This window comes from Bufo gargarizans, chromosome 10 (assembly GCF_014858855.1).
Source record: "Bufo gargarizans isolate SCDJY-AF-19 chromosome 10, ASM1485885v1, whole genome shotgun sequence".
In the NCBI taxonomy this organism is placed as follows: Eukaryota; Metazoa; Chordata; class Amphibia; order Anura; family Bufonidae; genus Bufo; species Bufo gargarizans.
The window spans coordinates 116387973-116415953 of record NC_058089.1 but is presented as its reverse complement, the minus strand read 5'-3'; the positions used below and the strand labels follow the sequence as shown (position 1 = coordinate 116415953).

At 48.4% G+C, this 27981-nt stretch overlaps 1 protein-coding gene across 1 annotated transcript; it reads left to right on the top strand.

Annotated features, from left to right (window-relative positions):
• The first annotated feature begins 692 nt into the window (after positions 1 to 692).
• Positions 693 to 19726, top strand: LOC122920962 (unconventional prefoldin RPB5 interactor 1-like). Its single transcript, XM_044270808.1, has 8 exons — positions 693 to 843; positions 11372 to 11463; positions 11544 to 11604; positions 14707 to 14875; positions 15563 to 15785; positions 16243 to 16385; positions 16954 to 17185; positions 19351 to 19726. Exons 2-8 carry the CDS (start codon positions 11407 to 11409, stop codon positions 19534 to 19536), a joined length of 1071 nt encoding a protein of 356 aa, XP_044126743.1. The 5' UTR covers positions 693 to 843; positions 11372 to 11406; the 3' UTR covers positions 19537 to 19726.
• Positions 19727 to 27981: the final 8255 nt, after the last annotated feature.

Here is a 27981-nt window from a genome sequence, read left to right as displayed (position 1 = left end):
TTAGAAAACATTGCCCAGCGAACATAGGTCCTTGAGTCGGCCTCCTCCGTCCGGTCCTTACAGACTCCTTTCTGCACTGTATCTCTTTCTGGGAAAGCTGGGTGAAAATGCCTTTACCAGACTGCCTTATGACAAATCCGCCTAGTTGTGCAGTCGTATGGGAGCAAGGGATGCGTCAGTGGCCCCCAGCTTTTCTAGACTCCTGAATGGCAAACCTGCCTCTAGGCCAGTGATCTGCAACCTTCGTCACTCAAGATGCTGTGAAACTATAACTCCCAGCATGCACACTTGATTGGATGTTCTTGTAACCCCCGTAAAAGTGAATGGAGCATGCTGAGTGTTGTAGTTTCAGGACAGCTGAAGTGCTGGAAAATTGCTGATCTCTGCTGTAGGCAGACTTACAGTTTGGAAAAGCTGGGTGACTAGCAGTATGGCTGCCCTCACAGCAGTCACTGTCACCCAGCTTTCTTAGACTCGGTTATGTAGTCTTGGGGGGGGGGGGGGGTTTGCTGTCACAACTTTCTTTGCCCCCCTTTGAATGGCTTCTCTTCAGTCCATCATATTGCAACATGACTGATTTGCCATTCAGGTGACCAAGAAAGTTGGGTGACAGGGATCACCCCCTGCTGCCATATAACTGCACTACTTGATGGTGGTCACCCATCTTTCCCAGAAACTGATAAAACTAAGGATTGTCTGAAGGAAGGTTTGAACAGAAGGGGGCGACTCAAGGACTGGAAGAGCTATTCCCATCTTGCATCACTAGGACATGCCATAACTTTGATTGGTGGGGGTCCGACCCTTGGGGACTGCCACAAAGGGGCCACAATGCTGCATCCCATGGTAAGTTTTTCCTCCACAGAGGCGCCCCCTGGTGTAGGGAATTGAGGGGGGGGGGGGTGGGGGTGGGAGAGAGTGATGCAGCGCAGCAGCCTTTTGATTCTTGGGAGAATGTGGGTCCCCCGAAAGGTTGGACCCCCATTCACCCTAGCGATGGGAATACCCCTTTAAATCTCCTGCGGCGGGGGGTTAGGTTGTCACACTCCTGCAGTGAGTCTAGGAGGAAGCCCCCCGCTCAGAGCGCCTGACATTTTCCCAGCACAAGTGATTAGACTTAAGTTACATTGCAATAGAAAATGATCTGTAAGCGCGTTTCAGGAGAGATCATCTGGAGGCGCCTCGGGGACCCTCAGGTGAGAACGATGGCGCAATCCCTAGACGCACGCGGACCCCTCCTCCACTCAGCCTGACGTTGGTTTTCCGTTGAGATGAATGTCTGGGGTGGGGGCGATCCTCCCGTGATTGGGGTTTCTTTTTTGTCGTCTCCCGCCCCCGTGCAGTCACAGGACCAGTGTATTGTCTCTGTCCCCCAGTGGGGAATCCCACCCCAGTCACAGTAAGAGTGGACACTGCTCCATGTCAGTGAATGGAAACATTTTGGTTTATATCCATGCAGATCTGTTATGTCAGGCTTCATTTATGAGCAGATAGCGTATTTCTGTCGGATAAGCACCCAGAACAGTTGTGACCCAACTCCCTGTGCTACTCAACAGCCTTCACATTCAGAACTGTGGGAAAGCTGAGTGACCACCCCAGACCTGTATGGTGGCCGTATCAGTGGTCACCCAGCTTTCCTAGAGTCGTGAATACCATATCCGCTTCTCTCCACTCTCCCTGCTCTATGGATCAGCTTCCCCAGTCAGAACAGTAATGGTGTTCGTATCCGTTGTCATACAGCTTTCCTACGGCCCTGCATACCCTATGTGAATATTTCCAGTGTCCCTGCACTACTCATTGGTTTTCCCATCCAGGGCACTGGGAAAGCTGAGTGACTACCCCAGTCAGCACTGTAATGGTGGTTGTACCAGTTGTCACCCAGCTTTCCGACAGTCCTGATTACAAAGTCCACTTGCACAAGGTAATCAGATTTCCCTTTCAGGGCTGTGGGAAAGCTGAGTGATTACCCCAGTCAGAACTGTATGGTGGTCATACCAGTTGTCACCCAGCTTTCCTACAGTCCTGAATACAGAGTCTGCCTCTCTTCGATATCCCTATGCTGGAAATCAGATTTCCCTTTCAGGGCTTTGGGAAAGCTGAGTGATTACCCCAGTCAGAACTGAATGGTGGTCATACCAGTTGTCACCCAGCTTTCCTACTGTCCAGAATCTCTGTATTAAAAAAAATACCCCCCCTCCTGGTGAGAGCTGTAATGGCAGTCATCAACCTGCTTTCACAGCTGAAGAGGGTGGTTTATTTGATGGGAAACCATCAGCATGTAGGTTCCATCATGCAGGGAGTGAGGTTCTCCTCACCAGGCCAGGTGTAAGCGGTGTCAGGGGCGTCAGCTGCGGGGTTATTTGCAGCATTTCGGTGCAGAGCTGCGGCTCGCTCCTTCCTGGCACGCTCAGGTCGATCTGGAAGACGTTTGGCGAATATCTCGGCGTTGTCTTATTTTATGTCTCTCCTCTTGCCTGGCAATAATAATCTTGCGGGAGTTTGGGGTGGGAAGGGGGGGTCATAATTACCTCCTTTCTTTTGTGCTGCCTTCCAAAACGCTTTGCACATATTAAGCCATTAAAGTTCTTTAAAAGACACTTTTTGTTGTTTTTCTTTACTCGCCAAAAATAGCAATAACGCGTCTGACGCGGCGGCATAAATATCCTGGCGCAACAAAAAAAAGTGCTCGGAGCTGCTTAGCATAAGAAAAGAAATCATTGGGAGAGGAAACGGGGGGGGGGGAGAATTATCAGTATTATTGAAATAAGAAATCTGGAGGCGCACGCTTCGTCATTGATTGATATAATACAGACCAGGATCATTTGGAAGGGTAATCGGCGGCGGCGCTGAGACTTGCGCGTTTCGGGTCCTCCTTGAAATCAGCTCAGAGAGTCAAGTGCCTTTTAATTTGGAAGCCCATCACAATGATCCCTGTGATGGGTTAATAGGATGATGCTAGACTTTCAGGGTTCGGAATGGAGCCTCGGGCAGGGGGCCGAGGAGCGGTTGTCAGCAGCAGTAAATTTAATATTTTTAATCTGTTTCTCGGAAAGCTGGGTGACTACCACAATGTCCGCCGTTGTGGCGCCAGCTTTGGTTCCCACTCAGCTTTTCCTGATGGTTTTCAAACAGCACCCCAAGAAATGGAGTTTAAATTCTATCTGGTTACCATATAGATATCTGTTTCTGAGAAAGCTGGGTGGCGACCTTTCTTGATGCCCTTTCAGTAGGGTGGCAAACCAGCTTTTCCAGACTGCTGAATGGCCGACCTGCCTAGTAATGTCTTTCTCCTGTAGCGTTTTATAACAAAGCAGGTTTGCCATTCAGAAGCCTGGGAAAGCTGGGTGGCAGTGCTGCCATGTTGGTTGTCAAACGGCTTTGGAAAGAAACCAGTAAGAATTCAGCCATCTCTTAGTTATATCTGTGCCTGGGAAAGCTGGGTGACAACCGTTATTGCTCCTCTGGAGGGGGAGTGTGGCAGTGCAGCTGTATGTCTAGGCAGTGTTGCCATGCAGAGTTTGTGGAAAGCTGGGTGACAACCGCTATGGGAGACATATTGGCTGGCAGCCAGCAGGTGAACGTCTGCTCTGCAGTTGCTTCGTTATATCTGGTAAAGCTGGGTGACAGCCAATATGGCCACCTACAGTATACATCACATGCAGCTTTCCAAGACTCCTGAATGCCAAATCTGGCTGTGTAAGCATGTTTGTTGTGCCACTAGTTAAGTTAACCCCGTAAGTGGTGCTTAATAACCACCTCTGCTCTGCTACATCTGTGTAGGCAGCAGTCTCTTCCTGTGCTATAGGTGGCGCCGTTGTAGTGGATGCAGATTGCAGTTGGCACCCATTTCATGTATGATCCACGCGTGCAGCTGGGAGGAGGCCGCCGTCGCATATAGCTATCAGTGCAGGAACGTGCCAGGAAACCTCCGCTACGAAACTGTCTTTTTCGAGCAGCCAAAACCCTTGTAGCTTTAATGGCGTGTCTGTCCAGCATCTGCTCTCATCCGCTGCAGCACTCCAGGGCGCTAAAACTCATGCACTGGCATATAAAGGGGTGATTGACTTTAGTCTCAGGATTGCTAATTGTTGCTCCATCTGATTCCCATACGCGTAGTGCCATATACAGCCTGTATTGAGTGTGTGGCGCTGTGCTGAGTAATGAAGAGCCCGCACACCGGTAACCCTTCAATCAGCTGATTACGTAGGTGCCGGTAATCGGACCCCCACCGATCTGATATTGATAAGGATGAGATGGGCCATGAATGTTGAAAGTCAGGAGAACCCCTTTACTGTAGTGGTCTGAGGCCTGGTCTGAATTTACTTTAGGGGCCTCTTCTGGGGTCTGATTAATTTAGGGGCCTTGTTTGGAGTCTGATTAATAAACGGGTCTGAACAAATTAGAGGTCTGGTTAATATAGGGGCCTCTCCAGGGATATCATTACTTGAGGGGTCTGATCTGGGGTCTGGTTAGTAAAAGGGTTAGATTTACTTTAGGGGCCTTATCTGGGGTCTGGTTAATATAGGGAGTCTGGTTTGGGGCCTGATTACTTTAGGGGCCTTGTCTGGGGTGTGATTACTTTAGTAGCCTCGTCTGGGGTCTGGTTAATAAAGGGGTTAGATTACTTTAGGGGCGTTGTCTGGGGTTAGATTACTTTAGGGGCCTTGTCTGGGGTCTGATTTACTTTAGGGGTCTGATCTGGGGGCTGGTTAATAAAGGGGTTGGATTACTTTAGGCTCCTTATCTGGGGTCTGTCTAATTTAGAGGTCTGGTCTGAGATCAGAGGTTTGAATTTTTTAGTATTCAGGGGTCCATATTACAAATTAGAACCCCTCCCCCCCCCCCCCCCTACGGTGCAGTGATTTATATTTGGTATTACTTATTTTCCTCTTTTGGAAGCGTTTCCAGGGATAGAGGTTTCTCTATTTTAAAACCTTTGTGACCCCCGCTGTGATGTATAATTCCACAACCAGGAATATTTTCCATGCAGGAGTCCAGTAAAGCTGGGTAGCAGACCTGGCAGCCATGTTGGTCATCACCCAGCTTTTCCAGAAGGTGCTCAGTTTATGACTGCCACTTTATACAATCGGGGGTTAATGATGATTTTTGTCATTAACCCTGGCCTGCCCGTCCAGTTTGTTGCGATCAGGAATTTTTTTTTTTATATATATATATACAGGAGAGCTCCTCGAAGGTGTCCTCATCAATCCGCGTTGAGCGCTCTTTTGGACGGCGAACTAAACCTCGCCACTCTAATATCCACACTCGAGGCTGGTGAGGATTCCCAGCTGCCGCCAGACACTTGTGGTTTGATCTTGAGAATCGCAGATGACTCTTCAGGGGCTTTAGGATGGCGGAGGACTCATAACGAGGCAACCTCGCACCATTCCACCGCCTTCTGCTAATTGGAGGCTAAACACGGGACGTCGATAGTATTCCCCCGGCGATCGTTGCAGACCCCCCCGTATAACCGTACACGCCCTTCCCTGTGTCGGCAAGTCCCAGCAGCGGGGAAGGGGTTACATGGTAATGCTAAACAGCTGTCAGCTGCGGCGCGCGGCCACCAGACGGCCGCTTTAATAACCTCCCAGTTTAGAACAGGCCAAGGCTCCTGCAGCTCAAGTATTGATATTTTAGAAAGATCCGCAAGACGGGGGAAGGGGAGAGCGTAAAGTATGTAAATCACCCTAGACTGTAATTTCATCGATTTTTAAAGAGGGGGAAAAAAAGATAATAAAATGCATAGATAATAAATGTCACAAGGTCGAAGGCGGGCGCAGGGGACGCACTGTGCAAATGGAGGATGAATGATTGCCAGCTGTGACGTTACTCCCAGTGCGTTTGGCGATTTCTCTCCGCTTTATAGGTGTAGAAGACGACCGAAGGTGCGCTATATATGGGGGGCGACCTGTTAAATTCCGGCTGTGATCTCAGGTCATCTCAGGCCAGGGTTGCATCATGTTGATGCAGCTCCTGTAGGAGGGTGGCACAATTCGGAATGCGTCACCTAATTGGCTGCTCCTCCATGGTTACACTCCAATATGGCAGCGCTTTACCTTGCCATGATCAGGTGCCGGCGCATGAGTGGGACCTACAACCTGCTGGATTATCAGAAGTAATGGAGAATCGGACGCCGTATAACATAACTGGCATTTGAAGACTCTGATAATCCACCGCTTGTTTCTAGCATGGCATTGCCGTAGGAGCGCACGGGCCGATTAGGAATTAGTATAGCGGCATTGTCTGTTGTATAAGCATCCAGTAATCCAGAATATTTGATGATCTGGCATCTGTAGTATGTCACTGTGTATGGGGAACAGGATTCAGTTCATCACAGATCCAAAATCACCAGGTCCCTTAGCCTCGAGCAGGCATGGTGGTGCCATGTAAGGGGCAGATGGGGTAAAGGCCCATTGTTGGTTAATCGGCCTCATAATGTGCGTGGGGCAATGGCCTGTAACTTGTGGCTCTGCAGCTATTGGCAAACTACTACTCCCAGCATGCTCTGATGGCATGCATGTTGGGAGTTAGTGTACAGCACTAAAACTCCTGTGGGTTCCCCAGCACTTTCTCCTACTTGACTTGTACTACTACCCCCATCATTCACTAAATCCACCTTGTCAACTGATGAGGATAAAATGTTCCTAAAAGCCTCCAGCCCAGTCACTTAATGTCCTTGTCCCTCCGCAACCCTCCATCCTACCAGACATGAAGGTTAAAGAAGTCTCCCACGTCAAGGCTGCCCATGACATGACCTAGGAGAGGCGGGGGCCGCCTGGAATCTGTATAATCGGCTGGCCATATGAACGAGGACCTGTCGCTCCACCTGACATGTCTGTTTTAGTAACTACTTGCATTCCCGCTTGTGACAAATTCCAGAGCATCTTTTCTTAGAAATCTGCAGTGGACCTCCTACTATTCCTACTAAAAATGTATGAATGGGGAGCTACTGTTCCCTTATGAAAGGGGCATGTCCCTACGTCTGGCACCGTCATCGCTAATCCGACTGTGCAGGGACAAACCCAACATCGGTTTATTCATACTTCCCCAGCAGGAATAACAGAGGGACAACTCAGTTTTAAAGGGGTTGTCTCACCTGGAACATTGGTGCACCCAATGTCAGATAGGTGCGGGTCCCATCTCTACAAGGAAGCTCCCGAAGAAAACAAGAGCGCACCGCACATGCACAACCGCCCTCCACTCATTTTAATGGCGAGCGCTGGTTTGGCAATTTCCGGCAGTTCTATGGAAGTAAATGGAGCAGCTGCGCATGGGCTGTCCTTTAATTTCTGTGGGACTTCCGAAAATAGCTGAGCGCACAGCATGGCTATTTTTCAGCGCTTCCATAGAAATGAATTAAGGGCGGCTGAGCATGCGCAGTGCGCTCATGTTATCGGAGTGCTTCATTCTAGAGATGGGACCGGCACCTATCGGACATTAGTGGCACATCCTAGTGATTAGGGATGAGCGAATCGACTTCGGATGCTTTGATTCGCATAAAACTTCGCTGTGATATAAAACCAGTGGTCCAGGTGAAACAACCCCTCTAAATGGCATTTATCATGTAGCGAAAGGTAATACAAGGCACTTACTAATGTATTGTGATTCTCCATATTGCCTCCTTTTCAAGGCTGGATTTATTTATACACTGCTGGTTTCCAGGGGTGACGACCACCCTGCAATCCAGGAGCGGTGGCCGCGCTTGTACACTCTCTAGGAAGAAGCGCCGGTCTGGTAGCCGGGACCATAAGAGGCACGCGTGCGCAGCAGCTCCCGTCCCGGCCACCTCGTCTCCGCGCTGCCATTAACTGAAGTGAGACAACCCTTTTAAGGAAAGATGCTCTAGAATTGTTATTTAATGAGGAATGCAAGCATTTACTACAGGAGATGGGCCCTCTTCTCTGGTTTTTTTTTTTAATTATTTTCTAATATATTTATTTAATAGATGAATTTTTCCATAAGTTTTCTGATCCTCTTTGGTAAAGCTGTTAAAGTGTTCTCGCCATAACAGGAATGACAGCCATGGAATTGAATAGCCCCAATTTTGGGTAAAAACATAAAAGTGCCCTCTTGGGTGAAGAGAGGTGAGGAGGTATGAAAAAAGGCCACCTCATAAACCTTTTTCAGTAGCGGGCAGTAACACTCTCAATAACACAAAATTAGGCCTCATGCACACGGCCGTTCCGTGCATTGAGGGCCGCAATTGCGGTCCCAAATGCACAGGCAACATCCGTGCAGCGGGCCGGACCCAATTAACTTGAATGGGTCCGTGGTCTGTCCGCACCGCAAAAAAATATGTCCTGTCATATTTATTTGCGGTGCGGAACAACGGAAAGAAACACCACGGAAGCTCTCTGTAGTGCTTCCAGGGGTTCCGTTCCGTGACTCCGTTCCGCATCTCCAGAATTGCGGTCCCATTCAAGTGAATGTGTCCGCATCCGTGATGGGTGGTGCACACAGCCGGCTGCCGTGGATTGCCGACCCGCCGTTTGTGGGCCGCAATACGGCCACGTGCATGAGGCCTTAAACAAATTGAGCAAAAATTACTAATTTTTTAATATGTTTGGGTTCAAGTTGGGGAGGGTAAGGCTGACCATAGACCTCTCCAAACCACCCCATACACAGGCATGCTCAGCTCGGCCAAGTGTGCACGTGTCCCCTGCGGGCAGTGTAGTTTACACAGATTTCGCTGCATTTGTTACTTGTTTGCGGATTTGCTCTTTGCATTGCAAGGGATGGATTCTGCGCTGAAAATCCGCAGAAGCGAATGTCGTGCTGCGAATTTCAAGCTCCGCCCTGCAGATCTGTTTCCACGCTTTTGAAGATCACCTCTACGTGGCCCATGTGTCACACTGCCGATTGTTTCCGCCGTGTGCAGGTCACTCTGTAGGGACAGAGGAATAAGCCCCCTGCCAGACGCCGCCGTGTCTTCCTGAAAAGGATTGGGCGTGCTGAAATCCAACAGTCCAGTCCTCCTCTCCTCCGCGTTACGTGGTCCGTGCCCCCTCCTCTTTAATGTTATTTAATAGGTGGACACATAATATCAAAAATAATTCCAAATGTTTCACGGTAACCTCCTCTTTACTTCCCTTTTAATATTTTGCAGTCGTCTTGAGTAACGGATTGCGGGCGGGGGGGGGGGTGTAAGGGAAGGGGAAAAAAAAAAAAAAGTTATTGATTTGACCTCCTACCTAAAATAATGTTCTTCAGATCCGGCGCTGGTTAGACACATTATCTTGCTGGGTTCAGTGAAGCAAAAACATTCCACAACCTCAACCTTTTCCCTGACCCTCTGCTTTTAACAACTGCCGACACCGTTTTGCGCTGTTCTGTGACCATGCACCGATGAAATCTGTCAAACAGCTTCTTGAGTTATTAGGCTGTCTGCGTCTGACCTTTCTGCAATCAAAGATATATGACTTAAGGGCTCAGATTTGCCATGGCAACCGGTCCAATTTGCCGCCGTGAGAAAAGGTCTAATTGTTGCAGAAATTTAATGATCTAGAGCGACATCAGGGCTGCGAGATTTTATGAACTGTTTACACCGTCATTTTCATTTTGTTAATGCCATCTCTTTTTTTTTTTTTTTTTTTTCTCTTCTCCTTCTTCCCCTTATTGTAACCCGTTCGCCGCAACAGCTGTCTGCACGCAGGAGAAGCGGGTGAAAAAAAGGTGGGGGGTAAAAAAAAAAAACACATAAAAATCAGCTGCGGCTTTATGGAGATGATTGCAGAGTCGGGTGTATTTCGGGAGCGCCTTCCGCTGCCAGATATTATTAACGCTTAGGTTTTTGCTATGTTAATTAAGGAGAGGCGATACTGAAAAACCCCTCTTACTTAAAGGAAAGGGGGGGGGGAGTCAAAAATGGAGAGAAAGAATAATTGCAAAAGTGAAGGAGCTGGATCTGCCACGTGACCTCTGGGGGGCCGTTTTCGCGGGTCATCAGCAGTGACAGGCCGGGCCCGAGGACAATGAGCAGAATCAGTGCACCAGACGGGAAAGAAAACACAGCCCATGAGAAGGTCCGCGCGCCGGCCTGCGCCCCACCACAGGGCCCGGCGTTCAGTTACTGCTTTTTGTTTTATTTTTTATTTTAAAAGACCTGGTTTTGTCATAAGAGCGTGTCCGGCCGCAGAGACTCGGAGTTAGGGCGCATTCACACAACCGTGCCGTATTTTGCGGATCCGCAAAATTTGTGGAAGGGAGCGGGGGCGACCCATTATAGAAATGCCTATTCTTATCGGCGATTGCGGGCAAGAATAGGACATGTTCTATCTTTTTTGCGGAGCCACGAGACGGAACTATGGATGTGGACATCTTTTGCAGCCCCATTTGAAATGAATTGGTCCGCACCGGACCCATTCATACGGTGGTGTGAATGAGCCCTTAGGAGGTCCCCACAGGCGCAATTAATGTGACCACGTTTTTTAAGGGTTATATAGAGCCTTAAAGGGGATTGTTATTGGTAACGGGTTGATTTTTGACCACCCTGGGGTGGTCCACAGAGCACTACTGAAATCCGATGGGATTGTATGGCGTAGGACGGGCTCAGTCCAGTAACATGCTGCAGCTCTGACAGGATAGGTGATTGCTGAATGGTGGGGGCCTGACCGCCAGGATCTATCGATCACATGAAGGGGGTCCCCTGTGTGAATGGAGCGGTGGTCACGCACAGTCTGTGACACTTGAAGCCACGGTGGAGTGCTGCATCGGTCACACGGGGGACATGGGACACTCTCGTAAAGATTGATGTGGAGTGTTATTACCGGCAGTGCTCGGGGCTCAGCCCCCCCCCCCCCCCCGTTGTACATTAAGAAATGGAAAGTTACCAGTTATAAAGCTTTTCCTCAAAGGAACAACCAACTCCAAAAAAAAAAGTTTCAACAAAATCAAATTGAAGGCCCTGAAACGCGCCGGCACCGCTGGAACGACTAAAGAGATTAGCGCGCGCTGCGTACACAAAAACTGCAGATACTCAATAGAAAAGTATTTGTGATGCGTCTGGGGAGCCGTCGAGGCAAAAGCCCAACATCGGAGCCCCCTAATCAGGTTTATATGTACATTTTATTGTGTTTTCCCCCAGAACTGCTGTGTAGAGATCTGTGACCGTATAATCCTAATGTTCATATCTATTCACATCAAGCTGCACCCTCCCTCCCCCAATCCAGTTCACTGACAGCAAGCAGAGGTCTTGAAAACGAGTAATTTAAAAATGCAAACCTTAGTGGGAAGTTGAATAACTTTTCACTATGCAGTGACTCGCTGACAGGTTCCTCCGTGGATGATCGCCAGCAGCATATGTTGGGAGTTGTAGTTTCAGGGGCAGTACATTGATGAATGTTATGGTGTGACCTGAGCATTTCTTGTCTTCCAGATGTCAGGGAAGCCTTGGATGGATATCAGCAGGCCATGAAGAACTTTGAGTCCAGGGTGGAGTTCACAAAGGACCTGCAGAGGATGAACAATGTAAGGGGCCACACGAGGGCTGGGGGAGGGGCGGTATAGATTGGATATTGCTGATCTCCCATCTCTTGCTTCCGGTGCAGGAATCCGGCGAGTTCTTTGATATCAAGGAAGAAGTGAACGCAGACACAGTGAGCACCAAAGGTATGCCGCCTGTAATCCTCCTTACAGTGTATCCACCATTGCATCACTGCCTCCTTACCGCTACATTGACTAAGGGCTCATGCACGCGGCCGTTCCGTGCATTGGGGACCGCAATTTGCGGTCCCCAACGCATGGCAACATCCGTGTGGCTGCCGCAGACAGATCCAGACCCATTCCACTTGAATGGGTCCGTGATCTGTCCGCACCGCAAAAAAGTAGTGCGTGCACTACTTTTTTTGTGGTGCGGCGGCATGTACAGTAAACTCACGGAAGCACTCCGTAGTGCTTCCGATCCGTGCCTCCGTTCTGCATCTTCCGGATTGCGGACCCGTTGAAGTGAATGGGTCCACGATCTGTGATGTGGGGTGCACATGGTCCGTGTATTGCGTCCTAACACCCTGGAGATTGCTCGGAGTCTTCCGCTCTATTCTCCAGTCGTCTTCTGCGCTATATGGCGTAATTTTTTTCTCTGTTCACCATCGCTCTTCTCCGTACAGTCGTCTGATCTAAACCTGCTGAAATAATGGTACACAATCTGTCACTTACACACCGCCCCTCATTTTACCACTGTACATGTTGTCTCCTGGTAATCGGCTGATCGTTGCAGGTTAGGCTTTAGAAAGCTGATGGTTTCTCCTGCAGCGGCCACTATAGGTGGAGTGCAGTACTACACGCTAAATAAAGAGCTGATAAAACCTGCCCGCAGGTAGAGGTACCATCAATGAGATTGTGTAGCACAATTCTATGATCTTGTCCTGTTACATGCACACGTGTAGCACCCATGGATGATGAAGTCACATGACTATGGATGTGACATCACAGGGACAACGTTTCCGTTGGCTTTTACACCATTTACAATATTCTGTTGGTTAGTAGATCATTTTCACGTTGTATTTTATGTCCTTGTGCTGTGCAGCTTTTATCAGTTTACAGTATACGTTGTTTTTCAGGTCTTCGTCATCTCTGCTTGCTGGCAGCGAATGGAAACATTCTTCCTGCTTGAACAACCATCCTGATCATATTTAACGGACCCCGGTGCAGAGCTTGTCGCAGTGTGTCGGAACGCCTTCATGGCTGTGCCTCTGTGTCAGCTGGATGTGATCAGGGCGGGTTTCTACCCACCTGATGTAACACGACTGTTTCCATTCACTGGCTGCCAGCACAGATCTTAAAAATTAGAAATGGAATCACAAATTCTGGAGAGCCAGGGGCCCACACACATACTCACACAGGGGCCCTTTGCCATCTATGTCTGCTCTTGGAAGACAGGAACACACAACTGTATTTTGGAACATATGGAAGCTCGTGTAGCAAAATGATGAGAGGTCAAGCAAAAGTTGCAGAAGTATTCACCCCCCTTAGAGTTGTATTACATTTCCCACAGCCGTCGGATGCATTCAGTCTCTCGTCTTCCGTAGACGTGCAGGTGTCTATAGGCTCGGCACGTATGATACATGTAGGGAGCGGGCCTCCTCTCCCCATCGCCTGCTCTGATGTCAGCCGCTGTTTACCGCATTGATCTTTTGCTCTCTGCCATCAAGGCCAATTGTTTTAAGAGGGATTAAAATTCATAGCGGAGCGGAGCGAAGATTCTGTGTCGCATCTTCTATTACCGGCGCAGGATACTTGCAATGAGAGGGAAGATTTCAGATGGCAATAGAAATAAACGAGTTGCATAATCACGTTGGGGGAGGGGGGGAGATAGAAAAACAGGTCGGAGTTCTGCTCACCACCTCCGAATCTGTACTCAAGTCTGACTGCAGCGCGGTGTGGCTCCGCTCTGCCTAGACTTCTAATGACCACCTGTGTGCTCCCGGGTCCACGCGCAAAAGATAGGACCTGTCTTATCTGGGGCTGCATCCTGCGGATCGTGGACCCATTGAAGTCAGCGGGTCCGCACCACGCTGCAGGGGATACACAGCCGGTGCTCATGTTCTGCGGATCCATGGTTTGCGATCCGTAAAACGTACACAGCTTTGACGCGGTCGTGCGAATGGGGTTTTAGGCGCCTCCTCCAGCAGACCATGCCCATGACTGGAGTAGATTTCAATAGTCGTTTATTCACAACTGGTATAAATGATGGTGAATGTGTTGAGGCTGATGGCACTGCCCCCGCCACCCCCATGTGCCTAAATAAAAAATGCATCTGTGCGCTTTTTTTTTTGAGTAGGGGGGATAGTCATATCTCATCTGTATCTGCTGCCTCTCAGAAATCCTGATGAAAGGAAATGCAGCCTTTCCGCTACGTGTGGCCATAGCATAGCGCACACAGTGATGTCATATGTTCTGAATGTACTCTGTAATGTTAAAGATTCAGCTCCATTTAGATGCTAGGCGTGGTGTTTGACGACGAGCTTGCTGATTGTTTCCAAACACCGCCAGCAGAGTCGTGACTATAGCACCGCAGTACACAGTGACTGCACCAGCAGAACAGTGAGTGCAGCTCTGGAGTATAATACAGGATGTAACTCGGGATCAGTACAGGATAAGTAATGTATGTACACAGTGACTGCACCAGCAGAATAGTGAGTGCAGCTCTGGAGTATAATACAGGATGTAACTCAGGATCAGTACAGGATAAGTAATGTATGTACACAGTGACTGTACCAGCAGAATAGTGAGTACAGCTCTGGAGTATAATACAGGATGAAACTCAGGATCAGTACAGGATAAGTAATGTATGTACACAGTGACTCCACCAGCAGAATAGTGAGTGCAGCTCTGGAGTATAATACAGGATGTAACTCTGGATCAGTACAGGATAAGTAATGTATGTACACAGTGACTCCACCAGCAGAATAGTGAGTGCAGCTCTGGAGTATAATACAGGATGTAACTCTGGATCAGTACAGGATAAGTAATGTATGTACACAGTGACTCCACCAGCAGAATAGTGAGTGCAGCTCTGGAGTATAATACAGGATGTAACTCAGGATCAGTACAGGATAAGCAATGTATGTACACAGTGACTGCACCAGCAGAATAGTGAGAGCAGCTCTGGAGTATAATACGGGATAAGTATGAATATACACTGTACCTCGGTGGGGGGAATGTCCTTTACTTCTGTAGATTCTCTACTAATGACGGCAAATTTCCTCACAGGCAAACACCGTACAGCTCACAAACCTCACTCTAAACCAAAGGCCGCAGACAGCTCCAAGGTGGATTTCCGGGAAGGAGAAAGTAAAGATGGCTTCATAGACAACGCAGAGCTATGGGCGAGGCTGGAGGAGCTGGAGAAGCAGGAGGAGATGCGGGGAGAGCTGGAGCAGTAGGTGTCCTGTGCACGCCCTGACGTTCGTACAAGTTCCCCCCACAGTCAGCCAGAACCAGCGCAATGGCTGCCCAGGCCAGACACGTACAGACCATTAAAGGGGTTCTCCAGCTTTATGTAGATTCGGGTTCTCAACTTTCCAATGCACTTTGTTTTCATGGCTCTGCTTCAGAACATTCTGGTTTCCAGAATAAAACAGACATAAAACTTCTCACAGCAGAAGGTTTGTTACAGTTCACTCAAGTATTGACAACTCTAAGCAAATCGGCAGCACAAATACCTCTGCTGGCATGTCAGTTTGCTACATTGTATCAGTGCAGGCTGTTTATTTATTTTTTGTTTAGGTCGGGCGGGAGATGCGGCCACAGCGGTATTTGTCCGGCCGCCTCTCGGCGTGTTTGCCGTGCTGCAGCCGAATCTCCCGCCCCTCCCCATTATAGTCCATGGGGCCGGAACGGACATCCGACAGCACGCGTCTGACTGACAGACCTAACGCTAGTGTGAAAGTAGCCTAATTCAGGATGGTTTTTAAGCCACTGAATGTCAACATTTACTGACTGCAAGCAGAGGTGTAGGTAAGGACTAGAAACACAATGTAAGCTAGAGAAATTCTAATTAAAGGAGGCCTCCACCCAAAACTCTCCAGGTTTCAGGGGGACTCTAACTTTTATTGTCTCGTTGTAGAAATAAACCTAATGAAGAAGACAAAGAGAATCTGAAGACCGATCTGAATGTGGATCGTGACTACCGAGCTCAGGGCAGTCGTGCCAAGTCCGAGTCGACGCAGAACAGGCCTTACATTAACAGCTCAATATTACCCCACCACAGCGACGAGGAGGAGGATTTGGGAAGCGGAAAGAATCCAGTGGCGACAATACGATTTTCTCATACGGTAGAACCAAAAAGGGTGAGCGCTTACAACGGCCAACCACCACTCGGGTCTAGAGAGATTGGCGTCCGGGCGTCTTCATGTAAATCAAGTATAACAAGCATTTCGGCCACTGTCCAGTAGTCTGTTTTAAGTTCTGTGCTGTTTTCAAGATCTCTGCTTGCTGTCAGCGAGTTTTAAACCCTGTCTGCTGTCACACTGGTTTTGCTCTCTTGTGTAAACTAGGTCAGGATCAGTTTTCATCCTCTGGATGTAAAAAATAAAAATGAAATCCATTCACTGACTGCAAGCAGACATTCTGAAGATTGTTCAGAACTAAAACACAAAGGCCGACTATTCTAAAGCAGTTTTTTTTACATAAATAGTGCGGAAAAGTTCTAAACCATGACATGTGCCAGCTTTGTCCTAAACTGAGACTTTTCTCATCATTCACCAACTTTTTCAGTCTGAAATATTATTATTTTTTCTTTCACAGGTGAGAATAAACACAGGAAAAAATACAATGTTAAAATACAGTGAAAGGAAAGAAGAGGCAAAAAGGAAAAGGAAAAACAGTAATGGAAATGGTCACTCTGCCCCGGAGCTGCCAGTGATCAAGACCCCGGCCGACATTTACAGGTAGAGGCCACACGCAGACAGATCTCACGTGCAACACATGGTGGAAAAATAGCTACATACAAGTGCCCCGAGGGGATTTCACTGCCAATGTCTGCCGAATTACTGAGCCAGCCCACAAAGCACAAGCCCAGAGCCATCTCACTCGTCCCCATGTCAGAGGGGGCCCCCAGCTTTGTAGTGCTAGAAATCCCCTGCAGTGGCTGAATTTACCACTAGGGGGAGCTTAAAGGGCTTATGTGCCCGCATTGCTGAGAAATGATGTTTTAATATATGCAAATGAGCCTCTAAGAGCAATGAGGGCGTTGCTGTTACACCTAGAGGCTCAGCCCTCTCTGCACTTTGACAGGGCCAGGCAGTGAAAATGTCACCATTCCTAGCCACTGACTTATGCACAGAGTTCAATGGGCACTGTATAAATGTATACAAAGTGAGCGCCCTCTAGTGTTGGATTCATGTAGTGAGAATTTAATGATGTACCTATGGCTGTGTGAAAAGTAGAAGGGGAAATTGGAGCTTTAATTATTTCTACGAGTCCCTCCGGGTCTGAGCTGTGTACTTCACATTGCAGAGTGTTTGTGGACGTTGTCAACGGAGAATACGTTCCCCGGAAATCCATCATGAAGTCGCGAAGCCGTGAGAACAGCGTGTGCAGCGATACCAGCGATCACAGCTCCCACGAATTTGAGGAGAAGAGAAGTTTTATAAGAAACGTCAGCCTAGAGGACAACGCCTTTAGCGACCACAGCGAAGAGGACGACCGGGGGCAGAAAAAGGCTTCTCCGGTGTCTGGACCATTCGAGGTGAGATCGGAGGTCTGGGCTTGGCTAGTCTTCATTGAGCCCCTTGGTCTCTCCAACCTGTGTCTCTCCGGCACTTGCAACCTGAAAGCTCGACACATGCTGGGAGTTGTAGGTTGGAACAGATGGAGAGGTAAAAGTTGGAGATCACTACAGTACGGACCAGGCACAGGGAATAATTGTAGTCCTAACTGTCAGTGAAAGGAATCGTTAAAGTGACACAGACCTCTGCTTGCAGGCAGGAAAATCTCTGCACATATTTCACCCCTATGTATTACCTAGCGGACCCCAGGATCGCTCTGGTTTAAAAGGGTTGGATCAAGGCAGCAACCCCTGTCCACGTTTTCCTATCTGGGAATGTGGACGTTAAAGGGGTAGTCTCCGCTTGTAACCGCGGTCTATGCTCTAGAACTGACAGCTAATCTTGCTTCCATCCAACCAGACATGTCTTCCCTCAGCAAAATCCGTGCCTGCACTGCATTTTGTAAGGGGGTTTTCTCTGAGACGACCGCCATGAAAAGGCCTGTCTATTAAAGCTGTAAGTCCCAGGGACCATAGGGAAGACCCTGCTGTTCTGACCAAGAGGAAGTAGTCAGGAGAACCTGTGCGGCATTATGATTTCAGGGCGATTAGTAATTTGTAGTGCTGCCCACATACAATATTCTTGCCCCATTAGGGCCCCAGTCACATTTGTGAAGCCCCCGGAGCTTAAATAAAAAGCAGATCCTTCCTCAGCCTGTGCTCTCATGATCTGCGCAGCGACATCACTATCACGTGTGCTGAGGAGCTTACAGACTGACGAATGGTGGAGCAAGAAGCTGATGGCTTCCTGCTTCACCACTGCATTCAATTGTCCTTGGGACGCAGATACAGCTGAAATCAGGACATACCGCACCCCTTCTGGGGCCGCGCCGAAATCCAGGCCAGTTGGGAGGTATGTTGTAGTGACTGGTGGAATCTGTGCTAGAAATATTATAGGAGCAGTTGTCTCTGGGCTCCATTCACACATACGGACACCGGCAATGTGCGTTCCGCATTTTACAGACCACACATTGCCGGCACTTAATAGAAAATGCCTATTCTTGTCCGCAATTGCGGACAGGAATAGGACATGTTCTATTTTTTGGGGGAATCGGAAGTGCAGGTCCGCATTTCCGGATCCGGGCAGCACATAGAAATGAATGAGTCCGCAATTCTATTCCTCAAAATGCGGAACGGAATTGCGGACGTGTGATTGGAGCCTTACTGTGATAGCAGTACCATTCCCTCCATAGTCATGAAGGAAGGGCAATCTACATATAGCACAAACGTTTTCTGTAGCGCTTTAGAATCCGGAGGGGACGACGCGTACCGCCAATTACATCACAGTTCAGACAGGAGCTGACAATCGGAGGCAAAAGGGCTAATTTTGTACAGCGGTGCTGACACCAGTATGTATAGAAGTGCATGGAGTGTGGGGGGATAATGGGACAGGAGTCGATTCATGAAATTTAATAGTTCGACCTCAATACATGTGTTTTTAGCGCACACTGCTAACTATGGATGTTGGGAATTAATCGGACTGTCTGGGGTAGAGCGTTCCAGAGAACTGGTTAAGAAGGTAGAGCTCAGGTAGGGTGGTAGATGGAGACATCGGGCACTTCAGCACAGTGTGAGTGAGTGATGTGTGTAAATTGTATGTTATACAGGATGGGCGACCAGGGCATTGATGCAATCACTGGGACAGGATATAGAGGCATGTACCCTGACTGGCATGGGGCAAAGGCATCAGGACGGTGACTAGCATGTGGTGGAGGCATCGGTCACTGGGACAGGGAAGATACATTGATGCAGCGACTGGCACAGGGCGACGGTGTCGGTGCAGCAACTGGCACAGGGTGGGGGCATCAGTGTAGCGGTTGGACTGGCTGCTGCGTTGAGGATGGATTGGAGTGCGGAGAGATTAGTGCGGGCAAGATGATTAGTAATGATGGACATTGAGTTTTTGATGTACAGGTGGTATAAGCGGGCAAGTGACTGAATATAAGGGGCGAGGGAAGGATCCAAGACATAACGACCACGTAAAGCATATTGCTTTGTTTTATGTGCGTACCTGTGGGGAGGGACGATACAGTTGTGCCTCTCTTCCTTTAAGATCCACTGACCATATGATTATCGCTATTTTCCAGCCATTTTCAGGAATGGTAATAGAAAAGGAGCCTTTCTGTATATCCGTGCCAGTGACTGGCATCGCCCACCCCAGCCTGCCCACCATCCAGGAAAGAAAATCTGAAGAAGTCACATCAGAGGTCGTCGAGGAGGCACCAAAAAGAGTCTCGAAATTCAAAGCCGCCAGAATACAGCAGAACAAATAACTCCCGATCCCACGTCCCGAAGCAGTCAGGTCTGGATCCTGTGCACTTGTTCGCTCTGTGCCAGATGATGGGCGGTGTTGTCCTCGCCGTTACCTGTAATCATGACAATAATTCACAATCACTTTGATAATGTCTTTTTTTTAAATAAATATGCAATTTTCACCATTTACTTTGAGTGGTGCAGTCTGCAGAGTTTACTTGTGTGTCTTAAAGTGACGGCGAGGAGACCCCATAAACGCCCCCCATATCCTATGCTGCACACAATGATGGGGGTTATAGTCCACCATTTTATAAGATTTAGACATTTTTGCCATGCATTTTTATTGACAGGACGTGGAATCCTTTAGGATTGTTCTGCTCAGGAGAATCCCATCAGGTGCCGTCATGTAAAGTGACGGACCTGCACCCCAGCAGGGGGTTTCCAAAATGGAAGGAAGCGGCACATTATGCCAAATCGCAACACCCAAGTACAAAGCAGACCTAAAGGTGAGGAGACAGGTGGATAGGGGCTTTCATAGGAGTTTCCCTTTAAAAGGGACCTTAACCTTTACTGAAATCACAGAAGGTGCAGCAGTTTCTTGGAGCTCTGCTTTTTCAGCCTGCAGATCACATATCCTGTATATTTTCTATGGATCCGTACTCCGCCTGCTGGAAAAGCGGAGATGAGCAGATGCAAGCGAGAGATGCAGAGCTCTGGGAGAAGCGCTGCTGCGCCTTCCCTGCTCTCAGTAAAGGTTTGAGGCCAGACACAGACGAGCGCGTTCAATGCGAGAAACTCGCTGCATGTGTCAGTGTGAGTTCCGGTTCCGACCTCTGCTCCTCTGAAGGATCGCACAGCATTAGGTCTATGTAATTCCAGGTCTCGCAAGAACACACAGCATTATAAATCGGTATAAGGGCTCATTCACACAAACGTAAGGGCTCCGTGCCCGTATTGTGCACCTCATGCTGTGGATGCGGGCCTATTAACTTCAATAGATCCACGATGTGCAAGATACGGCAAAAGATAGGACATGTCCTGTCTTTTGCGGATCGCTGACCTATTCAAGTCAATGGGTCTGCACCGCAATACGGGATTTACAAGGCCTAAGCCCGTGTAGCAGTCTGCAACATAGAGCCCTAATGCTGTGCGAGCCTGTCCGAGGTCAGAACTCACACTGCCACACGCAGCGAGTTTCTCGCATTGAACTCTCCTGTCTGTGTGGGGCCTAAAGAGCACTCCGCCACGCGGTGGAATGTAGCGTCAAGTAAATGCCCCCTTAGTAATGTTGTCTTCTAGGGGATAATATAAGCTGCTACAGTGAAACTCGCTGCAAAACTGTGCAACTGTAACGTTAACTCGCTGCATGCACTGCCTTGGCCTAGAACAGTGATGGGGAACCTTTTAGAGGCAGAGTGCCCAAACTGCCACCCAAAACCCACATATTTATCCCAAAGTGCCAACATGGCAATTTAACCTGAATACCAATATAGTATATCTTCCATGTACTTTATCATTGCGCTACGTTAAGTGCGCTGCCTGTGCTGTTCATAGCGCGCCCTGCGCTGATGAATGGCAGGAAAAGTCTAAGGAATATTGGTACGCCATAGCCCCACAGAGAGGGCTCTGAGTGCCGCCTCTGGCACTGGCCTAGAAAGTTAAACTCCCTATAAAATTCCCCAGTACAGGATAATTGAGTCCCTTATACTGGTCCTGTGTTATACTCCAGAGCTGCACTCACTATTCTGCTGGTTATTTTTGGAAACTGTCTGTAAACTTGAGGGCAGACACCTCCAGCAGCTTAGCTGAGGATTTTGTTATGTAGTAAGAAGTACAGTAAATCACCAGACCAAGCTCTGTGCAGACACTGAACAAGCAGGTACATGACGGCACTCAATGGACTCAACTTCTTATGTAGATTAATTGCTATGTGTCCTCCAGGAAACATAAATTGTCTCTATAAGGGCTCATGCACACTTGATTCCGTGTGCATTCCATTTCCGAATGGCCATTCCACCCAAAAAATGGAACATGTCATATAATTGTCCACATTACGGCCAAGGATAGGACTGTTCTATTAGGGGCCGGCCGTTCCCGTTCTGAAAAACGCAGAATGCATATGGCCGGAATCCATGTTCTGTGGATGCGCAATTTTCAGACCGCAAAACATCCAATGGTCATGAGCCCTAAAGCAGTGTAGGCCATTACTGCAGAATACCAGGTTCTTGTGCATACATGTTTTAGTTGATGTGACTTTCATGGTTGTCAGCCATCTTGATTCCTCTGTCATATGGTTCCACAAATGCAGCCCACGTATAGTATCGTGCCTCTGATGAGACCGAGAGGGTGACGTTTCCTCACACTAAAGCCTGAGTCTGTTTCCCCTGCCTTCTGCTTCTGATGGGTTTCTTCCTGTCGGTTCAGGGAGGAAAGCAGTGTGAAGCTCATCTCATAGGATACACTGGAGATTCTGCACACAGTTAATATGGACACAGTGAGTTGGGAGTTTTAGAACTCTGCAGCTAATCATTGTATGGATTCACTGCTCACCCGGTCTATTAGAGAAGTCAAAACTAATATATTCAGCAACGCACTAAACATGGAGGGAGGAGCTTGTTGGGGAGAGGAGGGGTCTGAGAGCTGCCAGGATGAATCCTATAGTTCACAGGAAGTCAGCCGCACAGAGACCGACTTCCTGTCTACACAGGAAAGTATGCACTGGACAGATCACATGACCAGGAACCCGTATTAATGAAGGGGCCCAATGTACGGGTGAAACTGAGCTAGGATGAGGCAAAAGACACTGCTAGAATATTGCTGGTGAGGTAGCATTATACCTGCAAACAATAATACATTGCCAGAGTGCTTCTTCAGCAGCCACATTTGCTTCTATGCATAGGGTTGATAGAGATGAACAAATCAATCCCCCAGACAGTGAAATACAGTGGGACCTATGTCCTTGCTCCTGCCCCTTTAAGGCTACACCATAATATGTTGCTGCAGTATCACCCCCTCTAGTGGCAGCGCACCGCATTACATCATTGCCTCCAAGTAGCTGGAATATTCAGTTTCTTTACAAAGCTCCTTAGAGCAGGCATGCTCAACCTGCGGCCCTCCAGCTGTTGTAAAACTACAACTCCCACAATGCCCTGCTGTAGGCTGATAGCTGTAAGCTGTTTGGGCATGCTGGGAGTTGTAGTTTTGCAACAGCTGGAGGGCCGCAGGTTGAGCATGTCTCGGGGTCTGAGCTCAGTCCCAGTTACAACCTAGATCTGCTGCTCCAGCTGGTTGTGTCCTATCCAAGGGCAGAAAAACTAAACGCTGCCTGGATTCAAAAGTAAAGCGATGCATACCGCCCTGCAGTGGGAGGACCCCTTTAAGGATTTCCTTCTTGCATTGTTCAGACAATATAGACCAGTGGCGGGCCTCTCCAGCTGTAAGGCCACGCTGGGACTTGTAGTGTCACCGCAGCCAAAAGTCCCAGCATGGTATGAAAGATGCAGCCAGCCCTGGGCATGCTGGGTGTTGTAGTAGCTGCGTCCTAGATATCCCCTTTGTCAGAGGAAAGTAGCGTTTTCTAAGTATTTTTTCGAAAGAAACCTTTCTTGTGAATTGTTTTCTCCTAGTTTCACACAATGTCTAAATGTAAGAGGAAAAAAAATAAAAGTTTTTACCGTGGATGTAACGTCCGGTCTCCGGGATTTCTTTACTGCTGCATCAATTCAGTAGATAGGTGGGTGGAGTGAGGACGGAGGCCATGATTGTGGTTGCTATAGTTACTTTTAGCAGGGAATCTAAATTTTTGTGAAGCCATGCTCTGGGGGGGGGGTGGGGGGTTGGTTCTGCTAGGAGTCCCGCTACAACCAGGCACATGACGGTCAGCGCCAGGACCCTTGTAGGCAGAGGCCGCAATAGCCACCGGAATCGCCACTCTGAAGAACCTATTTATAGGGGGTCTTCAGGCTTTATGTGACCACCGTGTAATGAAAACTTCTGCAACTTTCTAATCGACAAAGTGGTTCAATGGCTCATCATTTTCAAGATGTCTGCTTGTTTTCGGAATTCTTGCCCAAATCTGATGTGAGAACAAGCCTTTAAAGGGGTTTTTGGAGATTTTTATTCTGATGACCTATCCCCTGTATGTGATCAGTGGGGGTCTGACACCCGGGACCCCCGCCTATCAGCTGTTTGAGAAGACTCCAGCGCTCGCAGTAGGGCCGCGGCCTTCTCTTTGCTTTCCCTGGGCCATGTGACATTACTTTCATTGGTCACGTGGCCTAGGAGCATCAGCCCCATGCAAGTGAATGGGGCTGAGTGCGATACCAAGGACAGCCACTATACAATGTACGGCGCTGTGCTAGGTGAGCTGAGAGAATGCTGCGGCGCTCCAGACATCGGACCCCCACCGATCAGATAAAACCCCTTTAAGTTACTATTCACTGCTTGCAAGCAGTTTACAGCTCACTATTTGCTACAAAGTGCATTCGGTTTAGGGCTCGTTCACACGACTGTCTTTTTCAGTGTTTTAAGGGCCGTTTTTCCAGGATTCGTTTAAAAATTTTTTTTTTTTTGTAGTGTTTTCAGTTCTATTCAGTTTTTCCGTATGCCATATACAGTAATTACATAGAAAAAATTGGGCTGGACCTAACATTTTCAATAGATGGTTATGCAAAAACGTAACAGATACAGAAGACATACGGAGTAAATTCTGTATGTGTTCCTTTTTTTTGCAGACCCATTAACTTAAATGGAGCCACGGAACGTGATTTGCGGGCAATAATAGGACATGTTCTATCTTTCGACGGAACAGAAAAACGGAAATGGAATGCATACGGAGTACAGTCTGTTTTTTTCGTGAAACCATTGAAATGAATGGTTCTGTATGCGGAACGCAAAAAACTTTCATGTGAACGAGCCCTTAGGCTTAGACAATCCTTTGTGAACTAACCAGCCAGACAGACATGGTATCGCTGTGGGCTCCAGCCTGTTTTGCTACAAGTGTGTGAGGGTAATCATCAGGGCCGGACTGGCCTGCCGGGATACCGGGAAACTTCCCGTTAGGCCGGCAGGCCCGAGTGCTGCAAGGCCGCGGCCCTAGTGACAAGTGTGGGCGGCCGGCTGCAGGGCACAGCAGGAGATGAGCGCTTCCATTGCGGAAGCGCTCATCTCCATTGTCATCTGTATCGCCATCCTCAGGACGGCAATACAGATGTCTATGCTACGGCAGGGGAGGGAGAAGTGTGTCCCCTCATGTTCCTCTGATAGGCTGCCAGCACTAGGCCGGAAGCCTATAAGAGGCTGGTGCAGGCGGCGCGATGACGTCACCGCGCCGCCTGAGCCGTATAGCAAGGGACACAGGCCGGAAGAGGCCTGCATCGCATCACTGGAGGTAAGTATAAGTGTTTTTTTTATTTTTATATATAGGTACAATACTGGATCATGATGGGAAGGGGGGCTACTGGCACATAAAAACGGATACTGGCACATAAGGGGGGCTATTGGCACATAAGGAGGGGCTACTGGCACATGATAGGGGGGGCGCACTCTGGCTACTGGCACATGATATGGGAGGGCTCTGGCTGCTGGCACATGATGGTGGGGGGGAGATCTTATTACTGGCACATGATTGGGGGGCATATCTTACTGGCACATGATTGGGGGGCATCTATTGGGGCACTTATTACTGGCAGATTATTGGGTGGCACTATAGAGGCATCTACTGAGGCTAAAAATAAGTGGTATTTTATATTGGGGGGGGGGGGGGGGGGCGCGCCCCTCTGTATAGGGGCATTTTTATACTGGGACACATGGTGGGTACTATGGGGAAGGGGGGAGAGGAGCACTATGGGGTCATCTACAGGGGCACTGAGAAGGGGTATTTTATATTGGCTCAACTGGGGGCATTACAAGGAGAATTATTTCTACTAAGGGGGGGCATTATGGTGGGCTTTATTACACCCCCCCCATGGTAGGACCCCCTAGTAGCAGCACCAGCCTCTCCCTGCTCTGCTATCCCTCTGCCTCTTCTCCAAATCCTTATTATGAAATCTTTCTCATTAGGATAAAACACAACATCAGCTCCGCCGAGCCCCCGGCCATAGTGTGGAAGTGGCGTCCGAGATCCCAAGGGCCAAGTAACTAAGTTTTCTTGTGAAATATGTTTGTTTGTAGTTTCTTTATTATTGATTTTACATTGCAGATTTTAGTATTTTATTTTTTAAGCATATGGCTGAGATTTTATAAATATTTTTATTATTTGGTCGAAAGGCTCATTGAGGGGGGGATTGTAACAGGACTGTAGAACATCTAAAATAGCTGGTCAAGTAAAATGTTGCATGCAATAATCATTAAATAGGTGGCCAACAAAAAAGGGGCGGGTCAAAGGACGTGGTAAAACACTGTCTGAGCATGCTGAGAGTTGTAGTTTTGCAACAGTTGGAGGCATCCTGGTTGGGAAAACACTGTGATAATATGAACAATGGGGGTTCTACAGAAGAGCTATCGTGGGTCAAAGTTCATATTCGTGTTTACACACGTGTTTTAAAATGAATGCTTTCTCCTATTATAAACACGTAAATCATGACGCAATGCTGTGGGGCTGGTGTGCAACTTTCTCCAGGGCTGGTTTTTATCCCCAGTCCGGCCCTTTTTAATCATGAGCTATGTGCAAGCTGCTGGCTGTCAGTGAATGGACACAATAACTAGCTCCACCTGTCCTCCGTGAGCTCAAAACACAACAGTAACGCTACTAATTTCTCACCTGGTAGTTTGCTGCAATGTATCAGCGGATGGAATGCAGGCTGGATTCATGTTAGCAAATCCTCAGCTGTGAAAAGTATGGGGTCTGTACAGAGGAGTGTCATTTTAGAATGTCTCCACTCCTTGACAGGAATCAGAGATCTTTCTGCTTCAATGCTTTTTCCACTAGTAAGTGTATAAAAAAAAATTGCAGAACTTCTCATAACGCATAAAACCAGAGACACGGCACGAATAGAAATGCGGTCGCCATGTCATGTGACTGACACACGGGTGCGGGGCTCGTTACAGTGACCAGGACAGACTTGTATCCACTATAAGTAACCAATTCAGGCCCCTGATGACTGACAGCAAGCAGAGGTGCTGATGCAGGAAGTATATCGGAAAAGTACTTAATTTTTCATCAATTCAGTGACCCCTTTAAGGGAACCGTGGCGGCTCCTGTTTACAGATCCTGGTCCGGCCGGTGGCGGCTTCTGGTAAACAAGCGGCAGGATGTTAATGTCCGCGTTTTGACTGACAGAAGTTGTCACCTCCCGTCATTCTGCACAAGTCTCGTCCCCGGGCGGCGGCGGCAGAAAGCATTTTTGTTTCAATAAACTAACCAGACCAATTAGGCCTCGTCAGGAGATGTTGTGGCCGAGCTTTGATTCCTTCTTCGAGGAGACGACGACCTTTAACACTTCGATAATCTCGACTCGAGCACTTAGCAGATTTTATTTGTAGGTACATTTTGAATATTTGGAAAAATTGAGCGAGAAGCAAAATGCCAGGCAGGGCGGCCACTGATGGATGGGCGATCAATACATTTGGGGGTTCTGTTATAATAAACGTGCGCCCTCGTTAACTCCTTCCCTGCCTTACCTTGACCATCTCAGGCAGAGGAATACAATGTAGCTGTGTGCTTGAAATCTGCAAGTGGTCTGCAGGCTTGTGAGACTACAACTCCCAGCATGCCCTGGACTGCAATGCATCTGTACCTGGCTGGAGATCAGGATGCTGTACTTTGGGGTAGATTGACTATTGAAATTGCACCCAAAAACTGGCGTGCGTGCTCCGCATCACATTTAGGGCTCATGCACATGGCCAGTGCCTACATTTTGTGGAACGGAACGTCCTACCCTCTATAGAACTGTCCTATACTTGTCCATAAGGCCTCTTTCACACGAACGTGTGCGCTTCGTGGCCATATTGCGGATCTGCAATACAGGGGCGCCGTTCCGTAGGCATTCCATTCACTTGAACAGGTCCGGAGATGCGGAACGGAACCACTACGGAAGCACTACGGAGTACTTCCGTGGGGTTTGGTCCCGTACTTCTGTTCCGCAAAAAGATAGGACATGTTGGGACACGGACCGAATTCTGACGTAAATCTGGCGCAGGATTTACGATACTTTGAATTTATAAAGGTCCTTGCACCAGAATAGTAAATCTGTGCGACACTATTCGTAAATCTGCCCCAGAGTCCTTACAGGAGGCCACAGCCTGTGACTCTCTAGCTTTTGTGAGACTACAACCCCCAGTATGCCGTGACAGCCACACGCAATGGAATACAATGTATCTGTACCGACCGGTCTACAGCCTGTGGAGCTCCAGCTTCTGTGAAACTACAACTCCTAGCATGCAGATTTCCAGCGTTAAGGGTTGCAGATTTTTATGCATTCATCATTCGCAGGGAAGTTTTCCAACTTTTTAGCGTTTTATGCCCC

Excerpts from the sequence above, each read along its gene's own strand:
- LOC122920962 (XM_044270808.1), top strand. The coding sequence starts at position 11,407 with ATGAAGAACTTTGAGTCCAGGGTGGAGTTCACAAAGGACCTGCAGAGG. Across the intron at positions 11,464-11,543 it reads ACCTGCAGAGGATGAACAAT|GAATCCGGCGAGTTCTTTGA; the intron begins GTAAGGGGCCAC and ends CTTCCGGTGCAG. Across the intron at positions 14,876-15,562 it reads ATGCGGGGAGAGCTGGAGCA|AAATAAACCTAATGAAGAAG; the intron begins GTAGGTGTCCTG and ends GTCTCGTTGTAG.